The 21,440-nt window shown below is 52.8% G+C and overlaps 1 protein-coding gene across 1 annotated transcript in view; it reads left to right on the forward strand.

Annotated features, from left to right (window-relative positions):
* Nucleotides 1-21,440, forward strand: part of ARHGAP26 (Rho GTPase activating protein 26) — a 98,227-nt gene that overhangs the window by 12,163 nt on the left and 64,624 nt on the right. The window contains exons 3-11 of the mRNA XM_030459113.1: nucleotides 121-182; nucleotides 644-715; nucleotides 1,532-1,633; nucleotides 4,065-4,175; nucleotides 4,580-4,684; nucleotides 5,218-5,347; nucleotides 6,011-6,111; nucleotides 7,798-7,892; nucleotides 14,266-14,344. Coding sequence (XP_030314973.1) covers nucleotides 121-182; nucleotides 644-715; nucleotides 1,532-1,633; nucleotides 4,065-4,175; nucleotides 4,580-4,684; nucleotides 5,218-5,347; nucleotides 6,011-6,111; nucleotides 7,798-7,892; nucleotides 14,266-14,344 — 857 coding nt within the window. The remainder of the gene's footprint in view (nucleotides 1-120; nucleotides 183-643; nucleotides 716-1,531; nucleotides 1,634-4,064; nucleotides 4,176-4,579; nucleotides 4,685-5,217; nucleotides 5,348-6,010; nucleotides 6,112-7,797; nucleotides 7,893-14,265; nucleotides 14,345-21,440) is intronic.

The following is a 21,440-nucleotide window of genomic DNA, read 5'->3' on the forward strand; positions in this document are numbered from 1 at the left end:
CCTGGGGTGGTCCTGGGGTACTTTGGAGTTCGTGTGTTCCTCCTGGGTCACTGTGTCCCAAGTAGGTGCCACCATTTTTACTTTGCTGGTGGTGCTGAGTGGGTGCTGTCTCCCTTCCAGCCAAATCCCTGCAGGAATTTGCCACAGTGCTGAGGAACCTGGAGGACGAGCGGATGCGCATGGTACGGGGACCAGGGCTGGGGGGTGGTATCACCTCTGCTGGTGGCACCTCTGCTGGTGGCATCAAGGGGAGAGCAAGGGGTAGAGGAGGGTGAGCTTGGGCAGACCCAGAATCCTGAAGGGTTTGGGGATGGGTGAGGATCAGGAATAGAGAGGGGTTTGGATGAGGATTGGGGTTTGGATGAGGATTGGGGTTTGGATCAGGACTGAAGAGAGTTTGAGGATCAGGAATGGAGAGAGCTTGGGTCAGGGCTGGAGAAGAGCTGAGGATCAGGGTTGGGGATGGGTTTGAGTATCAAGGTTGGAAAGGGGTTTGGATCAGGGGTGGAGTGGGTTTGAGGATCAGGGTTGGGGTTTGGATGAGGATCAGGGTTGGAGAAGGGTTTGGATGAGGTTTCCTGGTGCTGGGGGGTGAGGGGCAGGTGTGGAGCAGCCCCCCAGCTCTGCTGTCTCTGCCCCACAGATTGAGAATGCCAGCGAGGTGCTGATCACCCCCCTGGAGAAATTCCGTAAGGAGCAGATTGGGGCAGCCAAGGTGAGGAGCTGCTGGGTGCTCCCCTGGGGCTTGGGAGCAGAGCCCAGAGCCCCACGGGGGTGCTGGGGGTGCTGGTCAGGACCGTGGGGGGCTGGGGGGTCTTGGGGGGAGATGCTGGTGCAGGTATGGGACATCACAAGGACATCATGGGGACAGCACCTCTGGCTTCTGACTTCCCCCCCAGCCCAGGGGCCAAACTCAGGTTCCAAGAGGTAGGGAACAATTTTCTTTTTCTTACTCCATTTTTCTCAGAGGGGTTCTCAGTCACCTGAGCCCCCCAGCTCTGTGCTCTCCCCACCTTTGGGGTGACCCCAGGGCACTGTAGGGGTTTGGGGTGGCTTCTGGCAGGACCTGGGGAAGAGAAGTGGGTGAAGAGAGCAGCTGGGGGCAGCCTCCTCCCCCCCCTTGCTTTCCTGCTTTTGTTCTGCAATCCAAACCACGGCTCCTGGGGCTGGGACAACCTGGAAGCCAAGCCAAGTGACAGTGTTGTGGTCCCAGTGAGGGGTTTGGGATCAGGATGATGTGCTGGTTGCTTGCTCAGCAAACACTTCTCCTCTCTTCTCTTCAGGACCAGCCCTGGCCCTGGGGGTTCTGCTGAGCCCCTGGGAACAGAGGAGGGGCTCTCCCAAGGCTTGGATTTTGGCAGTTTTCCTGGAGCTCAGGCATAAAGGCAGCTTCTCCTCTGCCTCTTGGCTTTGAGCCCCCCCTGTGTGTGCAGAAAGCTCCTGCCTGGGACCTGTCCTGCCCCAAGCTGGGGACTTGCTGTGGCTCCTCACCCCCTCTGCTCAGCATCCCCCTTCTTGTTCTCTTCTGTAGGATGCCAAAAAGAAATATGACAAGGAGACAGAGAAGTATTGTGGTGTCCTGGAAAAGCACCTAAACTTGTCATCTAAGAAGAAGGAATCCCAGCTTCAGGAGGTGAGCACAACCTCTTTTTTTCTGGGTGTCCAGCAGCCTCTGCCTTCAGCTTTGAGCCAAAGCTTCCAGCATTGGTTGCCCTGCCTGTAAACTCATTTTTTTTCCCCTCATCCTGGCTGTGAGCAGTGGGGTCCTGGGACCCAAGGGGATGGTGAGTGCAGCAGAGAGATCCCAGATGGATAATGAGCAGGAAAGAGGGAGAATCTGTAGTTAGGGAAAGGAGCTGGTCCTGCTGCAGGCAGCAGCAGAAATCCTGGGTGGCTTTAGCTGCCTTCTCTGGCTTTGGGCTCCAGGGGAGGAGCACTGGGGCTTAGGTGCCTTTAAACTGCTTTAGGAGCCTCTTAGTGACTCTGGCTGTGCCAAAGGCTCTTACAGGGTGAGCACCCTGGGCTTTCCATCATTCCTGCCAGCTCTGGAGTTCCCTGCCCTGCTCCCTGCAGCATCCAGCTCCTGGCTTCTGGGCATGGTGCTGGTGTGATGTCCCAGCTCCTCCTGGGGAAACTGGGGGGGCACAGGGGGGGCTCCTGCACTGGGATGGCTCAGATGGGGTGTATGGTGCCCACCAGGTTTGGGGGAACAAGAGAGAAGATGGATCTGTGGCCCAAATAATCATCTCCCACCAAATCAGGGCTGGAGAGGGTGAGGATCAGGAATTGAGAGGGGTTTGAGGATCAGGGTTGGGGAGGGGTTTGGATCAGGGTTGGAGAGGGGTTTGGGTCAGGAATTTAAGGAGTTTGAGGATCAGGGTTGGAGGGGTTTGGATGAGGGTTGCCCCAAAGCATCTTTGTCCTTTCATGGGTACCTTGGGGCTTGTAAATAACCCCCTGGAAGCAGCCATCCATCCCAGGAGATGGAGAATCCCTTTCTCCCAGGTTTTTTAACAACCCTTTAAATCTCTGGTGTTTGAAATAAGTGTTGTGAGACTCCGGGGTGGAAGGAATTCCATCCAGGAAGGGAGAGAGCCCCGTGTGGGTTGTGCAGCAGTGATTTTTGGAGGTGTGATCCCATGCTCTGGCCAGCTGGGGTGTGGGATGCTGGTGCCATCTGCTGGCATCTCCCACCCCAACCTTGACTCTGCTGGGAAAGTGGGAAGAGGCTGGAGCCAGCTCCAGAGTTAAGTGTTGGGACCACCAGGAACCTCCACAGTGGGTTTGGAGGCTCAGGTCCCCCCAAGAATTGGGGCTGTGCCTTGGGAAGAACCTTCCAGCTTGTAGGACATGAAACATGGAGGTGGAATCCAGGTCTGAGACCCTTTCTGGGGTTGCCCACCCTGGTCCCTTCCTGCCAAAGGCTTTTGGGTTGGGGGCTGCAGCCCCTGCAGGGGGTGGGAGGGTTTTGGAGAAGCTGCCACCACTGGTTATGGGCAGGCTGAGGCTTCACTGTGTCTTGAGAGAAGAATCTTCATGTCCAGGAGGTTTGGGGGTTTCTATTTCCTAACCTGATGTCCACATCTGGAGGGTGATAGCAGCCAGATGTGCTGGGGTGGGGAAACCATGGGCAGTTTCTGCTGCTTTGGGTGGTGCCCAACTGAAGTGGCACAGAGAGCCTAAATCTGCCCTGCACCTCCTGGCAGGGCTGGGGGGGTTTGCATCATATTTTCTGCTTTTTCAGAACTCAGCTTGCTAAAGAGCTCAGCCTGGGCACCATGGGCAGGGGATTTGCCACTTCCAGGGTTTCCAGAGCACAGGAGCCCAGTGTCCATCCCGTCCCAGTGTCCATCCCGTCCCAGTGTTCATCCCAGTCTCCATCCCATCCCAGTCTCCATCCCTGCAGGGGTGTCAGGCAGATCCCATCCTCCTCTCTGGAGTTCCAGCTCTTCCAGGCTGACCCTGGGATTTTCCTCCTCTTGAGGAGCCCCTGGGGGCTGGTTTGCTCCAGGTGGGGGTACCCAGATCCACCTCCCAAGTGTCCCCCCAGAGGTGGCAGTGTGGGTGGCACCCCCGTGTCCCTCACCCTGCTGCCATGTGCAAGGTTGTTTTTAGGCACTGGGTTTGGGGCACATCCCTATTTTTGGGCACTTGGGCTTTTCCTGTGACAGCAGAGAGGGTTTGGTGCTGCCCCCCAAGTGTCAGGCTCTGGAGGTTGGGGGGAGGTGCAGGTTCTGCCCTTGAAATCTCCCATTCCGGGCTTTCCAGAAAAGAGGGAATCACCTTTTTTCTCCCCAAATGTGCAGCCACTTTCTCACTCCCAACACCTGCTTTTCTGCCCAGCTGCTGAGGAGGTGAGAACATGAGGCAGTTTGCAGAAAAAGCTGTGCCATCTGTCCAGCTTTTGGGTTGGGCTCTGGAGATCCTTTTGTTCCACATGCAAACGTTCCCATCAGATCCAGATGCCCTCTGGTCAGGAGGCCAAACACTGCTGGTGCTGGTGCTGGTCTTGGTCCTGGTCCTATGAATAATTCCCTACTTTTCCTCTTTTTCCTGGCTTGCAGGCAGACAGCCAGGTGGACCTGGTCCGGCAGCATTTCTATGAGGTTTCCCTGGAATATGTGTTCAAGGTCCAAGAGGTCCAGGAGAGGAAGATGTTTGAGTTTGTGGAACCTGTGAGTGAGGGCTCTGGGTGCCTCAGGCTGCAGAAAATGAAGGAGGGAGGTTTAGGGGGGGAGATTTGAGGGGAGGAAGCCACAGAAATTCTGGGAATGTTTTATTTATTCACTGTGCAGGCAGCTCTGCTGGGGTGGGCTTGGAAAAAGGGGCAGAAAATCAGAGAGGGGGGAGGAAAAAACAGAACTGCAGCTCATGTTCCAAAGGGCAATAGTGCAGGAGTGACAGGAGTAGGGGAAAAAAAATTAAAAAAGGGGGCTTAGCTTTGGGGGAAGGAGGCACAGATTGAGGGTTGTTCAGAGGAGGGTTTGGAAATGAAAGGAGGGTGGAGGGTTCCTGGGAGCCTTCCCAGGGGTGGCTGTGGGTCTGCTGAGTGCTGGGATGATTTTTCCCTCTCTTCCAGCTGCTGGCCTTCCTCCAGGGCCTCTTCACTTTCTACCACCATGGCTATGAGCTTGCAAAGGACTTCAGTGATTTCAAGACTGAGCTGACAATCAGCATCCAAAATGTAAGGGTGCCCCCTGCCCACCCCTCTCACTGTCCTGCAGGGCTAGCCAACAACTTCTGATATACTGTAATAAGGTTTTCTTTATTTTTATCATCAAGCAGAGGCTTTGGCTGTCTCCTTGCATTTTGTACACAGCCTGGCAGTGGGTTGGTGTCTGGGCTGTGCCCTGGGACCTGGATCAGGGTTTCAGAGCATCCTGGAAGTCTCCAGAGCCCTGGAAGAGCAGCACCTTTTGCTTCCCCAGAGCAGAGGGGGCTGTGGGGTGCTGGCATTGCAGCTTTGCTTTCCTGCCATGGCATAAAGTCACATTTTTTTTCCCTCTCCCATTCTGTTTCACAAAACTCAGCATACAAATGATTTCATTTTTAGCTCCAGTCCATCCCCAGGAGGAAACCCTGTCCTGTGGCTGCCACTGGGCTCCCCATTTCCCCTTAGGGTGCCCATCCCTGGGGTCCTACCCCTGGTGGGGGTCCATGCACTGGAAAATTCACTTTTGTGAGTTTCCACAAACATTCACTTGGTTTGGTTTGCAGACAAGGAACCGTTTTGAAGGAACAAGGTCAGAGGTTGAGTCCTTGATGAAGAAGATGAAGGAAAATCCTCATGAGCACAAAAACATCAGCCCCTACACCATGGAAGGCTACCTCTATGTGCAGGAAAAAAGTGAGTGCCTGCCAGGACAAGGTGGGGAGGGGGATTTGTCCTGCTGGGGGCACCAGGGGTAACTCAGCAAGGCACAAAATCTGGGGGAGAGGGAGAGGGAAAGGAAGAGGGAGAGGGGGGGACTGGCCCAGGGTGTGGGATTTGAAGTGGATCAAGGGTTGGACTTGATGATCTCAAGTTCTTTCCATCCTGTCTGGTTGTGTGGCTGTAGGGTTGTGTGGCTGTAGGGTTGTGTGGCTGTAGGGTTGTGTGGCTGTAGGGTTCTGTGGTTCTTGGTTTCTATAGTTCTTGGGTTCTATAGTGCTTGGGTTCTATAGTGCTTGGGTTCTATAGTTCTTGGGTTCTATAGTTCTTGGGTTCTATGGTTCTATGAATCTGGTTTTAGGATCCTGTGGTTCTAGGATTTTAAAGTTCTATGGTTCTATGTTAAGTTGGGAATGTGGGAGCCAGGTTTTCCCTGGGAGGGGGAATCACTTCCAGTGCCTCCTTAGAGCCCTTTCCCTGATCAGAGGGAGGGTGACAGTGCTTAATCCACAGGGAAATCCTCTCAAGATCCCAAGGCACAGAGCTCTGATGTGAAATTGTTGTTAAATGTGGAGGATTTCAGGAGAGGGCCCTGGGACTCTGCTTGTTCTGGGACTAAAACTTCTCCTTGCTTTGCAGGGCACTTTGGGACCTCCTGGGTGAAGCATTACTGCACCTACCAGAGGGACACCAAGAGGATCACCATGGTGCCATTTGACCAGAAATCTGGGGGGAAAGGGGTGAGTGCTGGCAGGCAGCAGGGCTGTGCTGTCCCACTGCTCTGGGACATTTTTGGGAAGGTGACACAGGTGGCAGTGAAGTGGGTCAGATGTGTGCCCCACTGAGGGGTGCCACAGGGGGCAATGAACTCTGCACCTTTAGTTAGAAGAAAAAGAAAAAGCAAGCCAAAACCAACAATAAAACAAGCAAAAAAACCCCAAGCAATGAAAAAAAAAAAACAAAACACACACACAAAAACCCAACAAAAAAACCCAACACAGCCAAACCCAAACAAAAAGACAAGAAAACTCCCAGGCAGATAAAGCCCCTTGGATGTGGCTCCATATTCCAGGGCAGTCCTGGAAGCATTCCCCAGTCCCTCCTTCCTGCTCCAAGGGCTGGAGAAGTGAACCTGCTGGGTATTTTGCTCCTTCCCCAATGCCTGGAGCTGCCCAGAAGTTGGTTTGGTTGAGGCAGAGCCAGAGGAGAGCCTGGAGCTGCTCTTGGCTCCTCCACACCCAGCACTTCTCCCCTGCTCCAGGACTGCCTTGCTTCCCCTGTCCAGCAGGAACAATGGAGCTCCCCAGAGTGTTCCCAATTCCCAAACATTCTCCCCTTGCAGGGAGAATGGTCTCCTCCTGGGGCAGCTGGAGGGGCTGTGCAGGGCTGGCAGAGGGAGCTGGCACTGGGAAGAGTGGCTTTGAAAATTAATTTCCTCTTGCCTCAGAAACAGCTTCATCCTAAGTCAGCCTCCAAACATCCCAGCCCTGTAATCCAATGGGTTTCATGTCCTCTCTTCCCATTCCACAGCTTTCCCAGGGTGCTGCCAGCAGGACCAGGAGCACTGCTCCAGCCTGCCCTGATGCCCACCAGGCTGCTGGGGCTGCTGGCATCAAACCCTGCCAGGGATGAGGGCTGACCCGGGTCAGCTCTCCTGTGGTTGTCTCCCCAGGGCTGTTCTGGGTCCTTAAATACATTTCCTGGAAACCTGGTGATGTCAGGGAACAGGGTGGTCAGCCAAGGTGTCACCAAGGAGAGGGCAGAGAGAGCAGCGAAGCGACTGTCTCCAAGGACTCCTCAGAATTCCTTTTCTTTTTGAGTCATGGATGGGTTTTCAAGGCTTGCTGGAGGAGAAATGCCTGTGCAGGCAGGGAGGGAGCAGGGGTTTCCTCCAGCAGAGGACAGCAGTGCACGCTGATCCTGCTGGATCCCTGCTGGGCTCTGGGAATCCAGCAGGACTTGGATGCAGACGCCGGGATGAAAGAATGGGTTTGTTGTTGCTTTGTCAGATGATAAACATTTTAAGACATGTTTGCTCCCGTTAAGAGCTCCGGCGTGCAGAATGCTGCCAAAAATGCAGCCCAGAGTGAAAAGTGACAGCCAGGTCTGGGATGCAGGGATGGAAACCCAGCTTTTCCCAAAAAGTTGTGGGTCCAGCGCTTCCCCCCCCGCCTGCAGCGTGGGTTGTGCCAAAGTGTTCAGCCCAGAAGTGATCCCTCTGCCTTCAGAGAGGAAAGCTCCACCTGAAAGGCTTTGGGGGAAGGGTGAGAAGCCAAGTCCCTGGTGTCAGGTGTGTAAATGTGTGTTTCTGGCAGGCAGAGGTTGCCACATCCCCCCAGGTTTGGACACGTTCCTCCTGGGGCCGGGCACGCTGCCGGTTCCCTCTTCTCATCCACTCCTTCTCTGCCATTTTCCTCTCTTCTCAGGGAGAAGATGAAGCTGTCACCCTCAAATCTTGCACAAGGAGGAAAACAGACTCCATTGAGAAGAGGTTTTGCTTTGATGTGGAAGCTGTGGATCGGTGAGTGCCAGGGGCAAGCTCAGCATCCCCAGGGATGCTCCTCGGGGGGGGGTCACTCTGGGCTTGGCTTTTTGGGGTGGTTTTGTGTCATTTCCCTTTCTCTCCTCTCCTTGAGTCATCCCCTGTGTGAGAGGAAAGCATCAGTCCCTGGAAAGGTGCTCCCCAGCCAGGTGCTCTCTGGATGTGGAGTTGGGGCTTGGGTTTACAAGGTGCTGAGGTTACTCAGCTCCCTCCAACTTCCATGGAATTTTAGCACTTCTGCAGCCCCTGCCCACCCAAGGGAGGTGGTTGGAAGCATGGGAAAGATGCTCTGGGGGTGTTTTGGCAGGGATGTGATGCAGGAGGCATGTGATGGGGGGAAATTCAGCTTCTGTGCTGTCGCTGCCCTGCTCTGGATGGGTGGGAATGGGTGCACTTTCCACTCCCTGCTTTTTTCCTGGAGGAGTGAAACACTTCCTGATGGGATTTATGGCAGCTGAACCAGATGTCTGTGTGGATTTGATCTGTGGAGCCCAGGAAGGGAGAGCCTCTTATCAGATCTGGTGGTAGCATCAGGCATGGCTGCCATCCATCCATCAGCAGGAAAACCAGGCTGGGGCTGCTCTTCCAAGCAGGATTAGTCACTGCTCCCAGCTCCCACCCTGTGGGAAGTTTACATGGCTTCCCAAAGCTGGCTCCAAACCCAGGGAATGCCTGTGCCCCTTAGCTGGGTGCCTCCTCCTGTCCCAGCTCTCCTCTCCTCTCCGGGACACTGGGAGAGGGTGGGAAAACCCAAAGTTCACCAAACTTTCAGTCTTGGGTAACTCTGGAATCCCCCCCGTGCCTTTCCCTGCTCCAGCCTTTCCGTGCCAGCCCAGGATTTGTTTTGTTGGGATGGAGCTCTGCCTATGTTGGCTGAGGGAGAAGATAACCCTGAGGCTTCCTCCCCTTCCTGGGAGCTGCAGTCTTTCTGCTGACATGGGTTTGGTTTGTTGGGTTTTTAATTTTTTTTTCCTCTCTCTCTCTACCCTGAGGGTATTATTTTTTTTTTCCTAATGTGAAAATCAAAATAAAACTGGGAGGAAGAGAAGCCAGGCACCACAATAGTTTTCTTCTGTGGCGTGTTCAGAGGCAGCTGAACCTTCCCTTGATGTCTGGAGCCTGCCAGGCATGGGATCAAGAGCTCCTCCAGAAACATGCCTGCTAAATGTAAATATTGGCAGGGGAGCAGCAGAGGAACCAGAGGAATTCCAGAGGCAGGGAACCTGAGGAATTGCTCATTTCATCCTGCTGCAAGAGGTGGATATCCTCCTGCCTGAGAGCAGAGGGAAAGCAGGAGAAAGGCAGCTTTTCCCCCAATATGCAGACAGCTCTGCAGGTTCTGGGCACCAGGATTTGTCACTGCTTGTCTGAAACACTGCTGATGTCCAACAGAGTTCAGCTAAGAGGAGGTGACAGGTTTTGCCATGGCCAAGAGGGGATGTGATGTGTCCAGACCAGAGAACCCTGATTTCTGCAGTGGCCTTTGTGTCTTGGGATGGTTTTTGGTGGTTTTGTTTTTCTTTTTTTTTCTGTAGTTTTATGTGGGGTTTGGTTTTTTCCTTGTCTATACCATTAGAGAAGTTAGAAACTTGATGAATTGTTCCTCAGCCCCAGTGCAGGAAGTCTGGATGTGATTAAGGCAAACAACCCCAAGATGCTTCCCTGTCTCACAGATGTCCCCTCTCCTGACTTGCAGCAGTTTTCCCCTCTCCTTTTCTGGGTGCAGCTTCTAAATGAACATCAGGCTTGGAACCCACATCCAGCAAGAGGCCAGAAGCTTGGTTATGTGCACTCTGTCACCAACCAGCCCAGGAGGACATGGGGGCACTGAGCAAAGCCCCTGGGTTTCTGCTGAATGATGCCTGAAGTTCCAGACTGCCCTTCCAAAGCTTTCAGGGGGCTTAGGAGAGCAGGGAGGACTTCTCCTTTCCTCCTCCAGGATTTCTGTCTCCTGTCACTATGGAACTCACCCCTGGGTCACCAGCACAGGCTGTGGGGGTCTTGGGGAGCCAGGGGACCCTGCTCCAGGTCCTGCTTTCTGTCCAGCCTGGAGGTGGCAGCCGTGGCTGTGTCCTCAGCACAGAATCTGGCTGCTGCTCAGCCTGGCATTTTGGGAAAGCTGCTTCCATGCAACCTGGGCTTTTAAAGAACCCCCGGAGAAAGCTGTTGCTTGTTTTGAGCAGAAATAATTTTGGTTTTTCTCCTGTGAAGATGGTGATTCAGCACTCCCGAGCTGCAAACCTGCTCTGTGGTTGCAGCATCACTTCCCTCTCCTGTTGGCTGAGAAGGAGATGCTAAAGGTGCTGAGAACTGGCAAGCTACAGGTGTTTGGGAGAGGTCTGAGAAGTCCCTGGTGCTGCTTTTGCCAATAGTTGTGCTGCTCAGTGTGAGAGATGAGGAGTATTTTCTTGCTTTGTTGTAGCCAAACAGCCCTGGAATGGGGTTGTCTGGCTGAAATCCATCCCCAGTCTGGTGGATACTCTGGTCTACTCTTCACAACCTTTTAATTTTTTTTTCCTGACAGCTTGTTTGCAGTCTCTGTGCATTAAATCAGTTCTGTAAACAGGGGGGAGAGCCAGTGTCTTACCAAATGAGCCTGAGGAGGAGGAGGAGCAGCTCATTTGGCTGCTGACACAGGCTTGGCACTTGGGGATAATGTAGGTCACTGCTCTGGGCCAGAAGCTAAACACCAGTTGGCTTTGCTGGGATGCAGAACGTGGGGGTTTTGCTCCCTTAGTCACTCAGCAGCTCACGTTCCTGTCCCTGTGTCCCCGAGGTGGCTGCCCTGGCTGGGGCAGCACTGGGATTTTGGGATGGGAGGTTGTTTGCTGGCCATGCTCAGGCTCTGCAGCTTTCTGCCTCCCAGCTATCCCAGTGCCCATCCCCACCTCTGCTCCTCTCCCTGCTGCCTTTTGCTGGGGCTTTGGGCAGCACGTGGGAGACACCTTGTACTTGTTCCTCTGCTGGTGTTGCCTTTCCAGTGACCTTTTCAACAAAGCAGGGGAGGTTCATCCCCCCCTTCCCCTCCTTGGCAGCACAGAGACCCACACAGGTCCTGGTACTGACCCTGCTTGAAGCTTTCCACAGACAAGTGAGATTTTTCTGAATTTACACCTTTTCTCTTCATTTCTGGGGCCCTGGAGCAGTGGCCCAGCTCTGCTCTGGGTTTGCTGCTCTGTTCTGACCCAGGATGCAGAACTTCTCAGCTCCTCTCAGCCCTCCAGAGCCTCTTTATTAATTTTGCTCTTGTGCTTTTTCCATCCCCCAGTTGAGATTGTCTCCCTGTGATAAGCTGCTTACAGGAGTTGGGAGGTTCTTATCTCCTGCTATTGCTTTCATTATTTGTTTGTTTTTCTGGAAAGGGGGAACTGCTATTGGGCTTTCTCATTTTCTCTGCCTGCTTACTCACAGCTCCTGAAAGCCAGGCTGGTTTTCACAGAAGCTGAGATACTGAGAAAAACTCAAATTTCCTGTGTGGTCTCCTATGGAAAGGAAAAGAATAAAAATCTCTTCAGTTTTTAGCTTCTAGCCTATTGAAAATACACTTTCTTGCCAAGGGTTTACCATGCTCTGACTCTGGCCATCTATTCAGCTTAGGAATAGATCCCTGCATCACCCAACATCCCAGAAGAAGGCAAAAGAAAACAGGGGTTTGGTGCCTGGAGGTTGAAATGTGCAGGGAATCAGCAGGTCCTTTGGGTGTATTCCAGGCATCCACATGGATTTGCCTTCCAAGCATCCTGCCTGGGGTGCTGGGGCTCCTCCAGTGCCCCTGTGTCCCACACCAAGGTTTGGGGGGGTGGGGAGGTGTCCAACAGCCCAAATCTATCTGAGCTCCAGCATTCAGGCTCATCTGGGGTGGGGAGGGAACCCAAATAGGTCCGTTTGGGTTATCTGTGGGGGAAGGAGGTCAGAGAGGGCCCTTCCCTGTCTGGGGGATATTGAGATACCCCCAATCTCCTGAGCAGGCTTTGGGAAAGGGTTGATCTTCAAGAAAAAAGCTGTGAAGAGGATGCTGGCTGCCTGGTGATAGGATGGGGAGCCCCCAGCCACCCTCCCTGCCCCTTAACCATCTGGTGTGTCCTGGGCATCCTCCAAAGAGACAGGGACTGGGGATGATGTGTGGGGTTTGTTTTAAAAAGCATCACAGCCAGGGAGAGGTTTCTGCTGAGGAAAGTGGTGCCATGGGTGCCTGGGCAAGGGGAGGCTGTGGGAGGCCATGCAGGGCTCCTTGCAGTGTAAAGAGGTTTTTAATTCAGCTTCACAGCCCCTCCCCTCCTGCTCCCAACTGAGTCTGACTTTGAAGTGGAGCCCCAGGAGCTGTTATCTGCTCCAAGGCAGAACAAACATTTCCATCTTATCACCTTTCTGCCCCGTGCCTGAAGGAACCTGGCACCCCAGATACCAGGGTTGTCTCCCTGGGACATTGTCCCTTCCCTCAGAGGCCAGAGCTGAGTCCAGCACCAAGGGATGATCCCAAGTCTCTTTATTTTCAAGTCTCTTTTATTTTAACATCTTGCCTTAGAGAGGCAGAAATCCCCAAATTTCCTTTTCCCAGAGGAAAAGGAGCCCTCCCAGGGTTTTTTCCCTGTGCCTTCAACACCAGCTTTGGCTAAGGGGTCACCCAGGGAAAACCAGAGCCAGGTGCCACTCCTTGGCCACCAGGAATGTCCCTTGGGTCCCTTTGGGCACCTTGCTCAGCGTTTGGGAACTTCACGTTGAGCATTTCCTTGCTCAAATGGGGTTAAGTGGTTTCCTCTTCCTTCCAGAAGGAGAAAACTTCCAAACCACTAAGCTGGTGAGTATTGCCTGACTCACCAATGGGATTAGCAGAGATCAAACACATTATGTCTGGGTTTACTTGGACCTGGGCTCCTTGCAAGCCTGAGCTCAAGGCTTCCACTGGTGGAACAGTCCTGAAGTGCTGGGTGTGCTGAATCCAGGCTGCTGGCTTGGTTGGATGGGGAGGAGGGAATAAATCCTTTATTCTCTGCCCATACCTAGCAGGGAAAGGAGAGGAGATGAACCAAACCCACCAGAACCCCTGGTAAAGTTTTCTTGGCTAGCAGAGGATCAGCCCTTACCAAGGACCAAGAGTTTTTGCAGCGTTCTTGCAGCTCACCTCCTCCTCCTCCTCCTCCTGAGCCAGGGCTGGAAGAAATCACCCCTCTGACCAGGTTTGGTGCCAAAAAGAGCCTTTTGGGGCTCAAAAAGAGCCACAGCAGCCTGGTGCCAGCAGTGATCCTGGCTCTTTGCTGCCCTTTTGGAGCCTCTGAGCTTTGTTGGGGTGAGCAGAGCAGCAGCAGGGGGGCTCTGCTCTCACCCTGTGATGGGTGAAGCCCCAGGAGCACGGATGCTGTGGTGCCAGCATCTCCCCCATGCCCAGGGCTCCTGCACATCCAGCACCCATGCCCTGCTTAATGCACCTGAAAGTGGCCCTGGGATGAAGCAGGAGGCTGGGGAGAGGCTTTTTGTAGGGTGGGCTCTTTGTGCTGGGGTGCTGAGGATGGAAAGCCTGACAGCTTCCAGGTGAGGTGCAGTCCCCATCCCCGAAGGTATTTAAAAGGGCATTTGGAGCTGGTCCTGAAGGATGTGGTCTAGCAGTTGCTTATGGGGTTAGAGAAAGGTTGGACTGGATGAGCTTGCAGGTCTCTCCCATCCTAAACCATTCTGTGAACTGGTTCAGCCCAGGAGGTGAGCCCTGGGTCTGCAGCACCTTCCCCTCTTGTGCAAGCACCCAAGCACACCTGAACTTGTGCAAATAACTCCCCCAGGAGTTCAGGCCTGCTGGTCCTGCTTCTTGGGGCTGGGTCATTCAGTTTTAACTCCTTGGCTGGAAGGGGCAGTCCCAGGAGTGGGCTTGGGGCTCACTGGGGAGTGGTGGAGGTGGCCCTGGTGAGGGCAGGGCTGGTGGTGTCCCCTGGCTCCCCTGCACTTAATCCTGTTCTTTCCCCTTCTGATGAAAACAAACAGGCAAACACTGAGGGATTTGGGGTTCTGGGGTGTCCTGCTTGCTTTTATTACCTTCCTTGCCTTCTGCAGCTGCATGGATGTGCTCAGCCCCAGTGTGGGTGAGCTGGAAGCTGCAGGGAGCAGAATTGGGCTCCCAGCTCTTACCCCAAACCCACTGGAAATGTTGTGCTGGTTTTGGGGGGGTAACATCCCCCCACCTGCTGGTCCCAGCTGCAGGGACATCCCTGGAGAGGTCACCCCCGTGCTGCTGGGGTTTGGGTGGGAAGGAGGTTGCCCCCTTTGCTTCTCTCCAGTGGGGGATTTCTCTCTTCGCTTTTTCCTCCCATCCTGCAGTTTCTCTCTTTATTTATCTATTAAAGCATCCCCTTTCTCTTGGCAGGCCTGGTGTGATCACCATGCAGGCTCTTTCAGAAGAGGACAGAAGGCTGTGGATGGAGGCAATGGATGGCCGGGAACCGGTGAGCAGAGAAATCAACAACCCCAAAAAAAAAGAGAAAAAAATTAATTGCATTGGGAGAAAATTGTGGAGAGGTTTTTTTTGTTTTTTTTTCATAGCCCAGGGCAGCCTGTGAAGCAGGCTGTCACACAGTCAGGGTGAGAGCTGTATCCGTGGGGCAGCTCGTGCCTCTTGCCAAGGGAATAGTTTAATCCCCTGGTTAAATATTTGAGGCACTACTGTGTATCTCTGCCTGCATTGCTCCAAGGTGTGGTGGGAAGGAGGAGGAGGGGAGGCTTGGCCAGCACAAACATGCTGCTGTGCTGCAAGGAAAACATGGCAAAAAGAGCAGTGGAAGAAAATATGCTGTAGATTTTTTTTATTATTATTAAAATAATAATTTTTTGCTCATTTCTGCAGCCGTTCCTGGGGGCTCGTGGGGATTTGCAGGTGTAGGGGGAGCAGAGGAGCCTCCTCGATGCTTTGCTGGAGCTGCCCAGGGCTCCCTCAGCTCTGGAAGGGATTGTGGAGGTTTTCAGGAAACTGGATGGTTGTTGAGTTTTTAATTTTTTTAATCCATGTGCAAAACTTCACTGCCAAGCTGGGAGAGCTGTGGCTCTGAGTGGCTTCCCCTGGAGCACCCCGTGTGCTGGCAGCACGGTCCTGCCTGCTTTGGGTTGCCCAAATGAAAGGCAAATGTGGCACTGCCAAGCAGCCTCTTGGCCCTCAGCGTGGCCAAAAGTGTAGCAGGAAATGATAAAAAAACTTTGGAGGGAGCTGGAGCAGCCAGGGCTGTGGTAGGACAGCCCATGGGTGTCTGCTCTGCTGGGCTTTAGGCGGTCGGAGATGGGAGCAGAATGTCCCAGCCCAGCACAGCCCCACTGCCACACACTGGTGTATTGGTTTTGAGCAGCTCATAGCTCTGGAAAGCATGAGAAGGTCCTTGCTTGTCTTTTTTTCCTTGAAAAAAAGTGTTCCTCCAAGCAAGGTGAGGTGTGGGGACCTGCAGGGAGGCACATGCTGGAAGCAACTCGTGGGGGGTGTGAGGGTGCTGCTGCTCCTGGGTGTTTCAGGTAAGGATTCAGCCTGGATTGCAGCCAGGTCTCAGCTTAGGATCATCAGTCCATTCAGTAGTTCAGGTAGGATGGGACCTTGGAAGGTTTCTGGTCCAAGCTCCTTCTCCTCCAGGTTGCCTGGGGTGGCCCTGGGTGGGTGCTGGGAGCATCCGAGGGAGGAGACTTCCAGAGCTTCCCTGGGCTCCAGTTCTGCTGCTGCTCCCTCCTCCTCCTGGGACCTCCTCTGCACCTCTCCTCTTCTAGTTTGCACCTCCTGCCTCTTCTCCTGCTGCCACCCAGTTCTGTGAGGATCCTGGCTCTGTCTTCCCCATGCCTTCCTCCTAGGATGGCTGCCTCAGGTCCCCAGAAGATCCTCCACTCCTTCTCCAAGCTGAATAAATCCTGGTCCCTAAGCAGGGCCCATGCTGTGCAGCTTGGACCTGCCTCTGATGGTGATCACAGCCATCAGGTTGCTTTCTTCCCAGCCTCAAACCTGTGTTTCTGGGATGCAGAAACCTGCAGACACCCCAAAGGGCATGGGAGGAGGTGCAGCCAGAGGGTTCTGTGTACAGGACAGCCTCTGCTCCCTTTTTCCAGCCTGTCTTGGAAAGGGTTCCTTGTTTGGGTTCCTTGTTCCCTGCTCCTCCACCTTGGCTCTTGACCTCCTGGGGCAGCTGGAGGTGGGAAGACTGAACTTCTGTCTGAACCTCTCTTGTTCCCTCCTGAATCAGCCCTTCCCTTGGTCCAGGGGTGGCACCTGGGGACAGGATAATATTTTAATTTCTCCAGGAACAAAATGTGCATTTTTGCTGCTTTCTCCTAGTATCTCCCAGTACCCATGGGAGCCACCTGGATGGGCCTGTCCAGGAGCCCCTTCTGATGGGCAGGGGTTGGCAGAGCAGCAGAGCCAGAGACCTTGGGGTGTTTGTGAGGTGCCACCAGATGCCTGGAGGAGCCAGTTTCAGGGTCTGGTTGGGTGAACTTCAAGCCCCCACCTGCAGAGTTCTCTTCCCTCTGGTGCCCATCAGCTGAGGGCAGTTTGCTCATCAGCATCTTCATCATCATCATCATCATCATCATCATCAGGGCTTGTTGCTGTGCATTAAAGCAACCTCACTGCTGCTGGTGGTTGGAAGCCTGGATGGAAATGGATCCAAAAGAGATTATTATTACTGGTGTGTGCTGCCAGGTGAGGTGGCTCCCTGTCCTCAGTTGTCCCCTTGATCCATCAGGAGTTGTTGCTCTGTTTGAGTTCTTATCTTGCAACACCAGGGTGTGGGATGTTACCTTCCCTGCAGAGATTTCCTTGAGCAAGAGGCAAGGATTTAACCTTTGGGCTCCTAGAAATATCCATTCTATGCTTTGGCTCTGGTTTTGTAAGCAAAAAAACCCCAAACCTCTGGTTTTCCTTTGATTTGAATATTGAGGGTGGGAAAGGCTGGCACAGGGGGACAGGAATTCCATGGGCAGATCCAGGCTGGGGCAGGATTAAAGTGGAGTTTGCTGCTGAATTCTAAGTGGAAAACTAAACCCAACTGTTGTGTTACATGTTAGTGAGGTCTGAACATAGCATGGGGGCTGCATTAGCCAAGGCATTTGTCATGTCTTTATTATATATCTCATTATTTATGATATATCTCAGCTCTTGATTATATATCTCCTCTTTATTATAAATAACAGCACTTATTATATATCACATTACTTATTATATATCCCATCACTTACTATATATCTCATTACTCATCTTTACCTCACTACCTCATCTTTATTATATATCACACTACTTAGAGATCTCATGTCTTTATCATATATCTCATTACTTATTATATGCCTCATCTTTATGATGTATCTCACCTCCTTATTAGCTGCTGGGTTTTGTCCTGGGGCCTCCCAGGGCTCAGATCTGTTCTACTGGAAGGGTCCTGTGTGTGACTTGGTGAGGAAGCCCCTGGCTCTGCTCCCTTTGGGATGGTGGAGGAACAGGAGCAGCAGAGCTGATGGGGCAGGAGCCTTTCCCCACTCAGAATCTCCAGGATTTTTTCCCCACAGCCTGAAACTAGAGGAGGGGAGCCTGAGCTGAGATGTTAGGAAGAAATCCTTCAGTATGAGGGTGGTGAGACCATGGCCCTTTTTTTACCAAGCAGGGGAGTTAAGGGAGAGCATCCTACATTTGGTTGCTGGCCAGCTCATGGTTAAACTGTGACACCCAGAGAAGCTGTGGCTGTCCCATCCCTGTTCCAGACCAGCTTGGATGGGGCTTGGAGCTGCTGGGAGGTGTCATCTCCTTGGACTGGTTCATCTTGGAGGTCCCTTCCAATCCAGAGCATCCTGTGGGTGGCACAGGGCTGGGTTCAGGACCATCTCCAGCTGTGCCCCACCAAAGCTGCCAGCACTGGGATGATGGATGGGACACACCTGAAGCTCCCTGGTCCTGGTCCCAGCCTCCCTGCCTCCTCCTCGGATATATTGCTTCTGGGAATTCTTTCTGAAATTGTTTTTCATTGTCTAATTATACCAAACGGTGAGAGATTGATTTCCCAGTGGAAATGGTGTCTTCTGAACTCCATCCAGGGCTTTCATCCTCAGCATTCCTCTCATTTTGCCTCCTTCAAAAAAAAAAAGAAAGAAAAAAAGGAAAAAAAGAAATTAACTGGAAGGACTTTGGTCCCAACATGGGGGGACAGTTGGGTACCAAGCAGACACCTTCCAACCCCTCATCCTGTGCTGGGACTCTCTGGAAGGTGCAGAGCTGCTTCATCCTTCTGATTCTGTTCATCTCCCACTCCTCGGAGCTCTCTTGCTGCTTCTGTGTTGGTTTTGGTGCTCTGTAGGTGAAATGTTCCCAGGAGAGGCTGAGGACCTCTCTTTGGTGGGGATGGGATTTGTGCTTTGGGGTGCAGCCATCACAGTGTGGGGTGGGGGGGGGCTGGGGGACCAACCATGGGAAGTGTCAGGAGGGCTTTTCTCTGAGGCTGCTGCCTGGAAAAGGTCCCTGAGAAAAGGGAATGAGTAGAGGAAAATCTTCCCCCAGAACCTCTCTGCCTGCAGGTGGTGGGCTTTGGGGTTTTGGGCTGTGTCTGTGTCCTCAGCTTGTCTCTGTTCTGATGGTTTTACCCCCTCCATCCCCCAGGCCTGTGTTTCTGTGTCTTTCTGGGCTTTCCAGAGAAAGGAGGTTATTTTCTGCATGCTTTATCTTGAACTCTTTCATGGCCTTCATCCTGTCAGGCTTTGTTTGCTTGGGGCAAATTCCTCCTTTCTGCTCTGCTTTCCATGACCTGCCTCATTCCTGTTGCCTCCTCTCCATCTCCCCATCTCTTTGCTGAACAGAACATTATTTTCCCCCTCCCCCCTCACTCTGCCTCCTCTCAATCTCTGAAGTTTGTGTTGTTTGCTTGTTCTTTTTGCCTCTAATCTGCTCCCTGACCCAGACAACCCAGTGAACTTTCCCTGAACCACAGCCACTCCGGGAGCATCCCCCTGGTCCTGCTGGAGGTACCAGGATGGTTTGAGCCCCACTTCCAACTTGGTGGCAAAACTCAGTGGACCTCCTGCTTGGCTTTTTTTTTTAATATATATATCCTGAAGTTCAAGATTTTTGCCCATAAAGAGTTCTTTGACCTTTCTGGGGACAAGGTGGTGGAAGAGAATCCTTGGGGCATCAGCCTGAGCTTTCCGACCGAATGAGAACTTATCCCTGTTAGTTTTTGTATCTCATGCTCTTACCACTCTTCCCTTCTTCTCCCTCTCCTGTTTCATAACCTATTTTAAGCCTATAATAGCAGTAACTTTACATTGAGTTTATAAGCTTTTATTTTATTTCTAAAGCACTTAAGCCAGCGAGGTCCTCAGCCTCGACTCCAGGCGTTTATTTATGGTTCCTGCAGATGCTGCTCCAGTGGCTGACAGCATCCCCAGCCAGAAGCACTGCTGAAGCATGCTGACAGAGCTTAAGAAGCTTCTTGGAGTCACAAAGAGAAAAATACCAAAGGAAACAGACTAGATCTTCTTACAAAGTGTCCCCTGGACCACTTTTGCACACCTCATGGTGCCATCCCCCCCACTTGGGGCAAGTCAGTGACTTCTTCCCTTTCTTTGAGCTCTTTCTGGGGACATCCAGGAGCAGAGCAGTGGCTCCTGTCCCTGGATCTCATCTCCCACGTGTGAACCCTCAGCATTTTGCATTTCTTTCCTCTGGCACAGCACTCCCAGAGGCCACCAAAGTTGGGGACTGGCACGGTTGGTGCCAGGACAGGAGGTGTTGGTTCTGCTGGGAGCTTGGTGGGGAGAATTCACTGGGGTTTGCAGAGGAAAAGTGGGGACTGGGATCTGGATTGCAGGCTGTGTGTGAACAGGATGGATGGGATGACGTGCAGCTGCTTGTCTTTGAGTCTGGGCCCGGGCAGAACCTGGGCAGAACCTGGGCAGAACCAGCTTAAGAAAAGGTTGCAGGGTGGTTGCATCAAGGGGTTTGGTGTGGAGCTGCCTGCCCTGTGCCTGCATCTGCCCAGCTGGGGGGAGGCACAAAGCACTCAAGAAATTCAGGTAAGGCAGCAACAGCAGAGCAAACTTTGCAGCTGATTTCCCTGGGTTATTAGGGTGTTTTGGGTGCTGTTTGAAATGAAAAATTCAGGTGGTTTGTTGGACAGGCAGTTGCAAACCTCAGCTCTTGATTTCCTCTTTTATTTTTCCTCGTTTTTCATCCTCAGCAGGGATTTGCTGTCCTGCTGCAGTCCCACCACAGTCCCTGACCCAGGCAGGCTTTTTGCTGCACCTCAAAGCTGTTTTTCAGTCTTGGTGTTAAAGCCCAGCAGCCCTTGTTCAGAGCAGCAGGGCCCTGGGAAGCCTCTTCCCCAGAGGAGGAGCACCAGGCGTGCCTGAGTTACGGTTATTTTAGAAATCAGGATGGCACTCATTTAAAACCAGGTTGGTTTCTGAGCTCTTTGAGACTCCTTGTTCCTCTGTAGATGTTGAAAGGAGGAAGGGTGTGTGTGCTTGGGGGAGAGAGGAGCTGGAAGGGCTCCAGTGCAGATCGCTGCTGGAGGAGGATGTGCAAGCTGTTGCTCAAGCATCCTCGAAAACTTTGGGGAAGCTGTTGAACAAGTCCAAGTTTTCACTTTAAAGCAGTCACTGAACATATCTGCTGGGGTGGACTTGCTTAAAAACCCTGCTTGCTGAAACTTTAAGTGCTTTACTTATTCCAGAAATGTCTTTTCCTCAGCCAGGTGACTTTTTCTTACGTTTTTCCAGAGGCTGCTGTGTGGCAGGGCTGCTTTGTTCCCCATCACTTCCTCCTACCCTCTTGGGTTTTTTCCCCTAAAGTCTCTGCTGCTCGATTTCCACTCAGTCTGGAGACCTGGTGGGTTGGGAGGTGACCCAGGTGTTTTTTTTCCTTGGGTGACAAAGGTGGCAGGTTGTGTAAGGGCTTTGAGGCCAGCAGCCCAGCTGGCTTGGGCTCCAGAGGCTCCTGGGAATTCCTGCACTTGTAATAAAACTTGGGCTTCTTTTTAACTGGAGTCGTCCCTTAGCTTGGAGAAGTGGGAGAGAGAGACCTGTGCAGAGGATTTGAGCCCCCCCAGATGCTTTTCTTTAGTTAAATTATTTTTTGGTTTCTTTTTAATCAGGCTCAGGCATCAGTGGAAGTCCAGAGCTGAAGTTGATGTTGGAAGGAAGGGAAGGGAAAAGGGAAAAGAGGGAAGCAAGGCAGGGAGAGGGGGATGAGGGGGCTCCAACTGCAGGGAATTCAGTGCTGAACAGTAGGATGGGAGGGAAGGAAGGAAGGCAGGAAGGGAAGAGCTGCCAGGGACCCTGGGCCACCCTCTTCCAAATGAACAGCCCTGGTTTGAGTGACATCAACCAGCACTTCCCAGCAGGTTTCTGCTGCCCTGCCAAGTCTTTCAGTTGGGAAGCAAGGCATGTTTTTCCCTCCCCTCCCCTCCCCCTGGCAAGAGAGGTTTGCAGGGATGTGGGCAGGGAAAGATCTCACTCCTATCTGCATGGGTCTGGCTCAGAGAGCCTGGAAGGTTATTCCCAGCCACAACACAGTGCAGTCTAGCTCTGAAAATT

Source organism: Calypte anna, chromosome 13, assembly GCF_003957555.1.
Source record: "Calypte anna isolate BGI_N300 chromosome 13, bCalAnn1_v1.p, whole genome shotgun sequence".
NCBI lineage: Eukaryota > Metazoa > Chordata > Aves > Apodiformes > Trochilidae > Calypte > Calypte anna.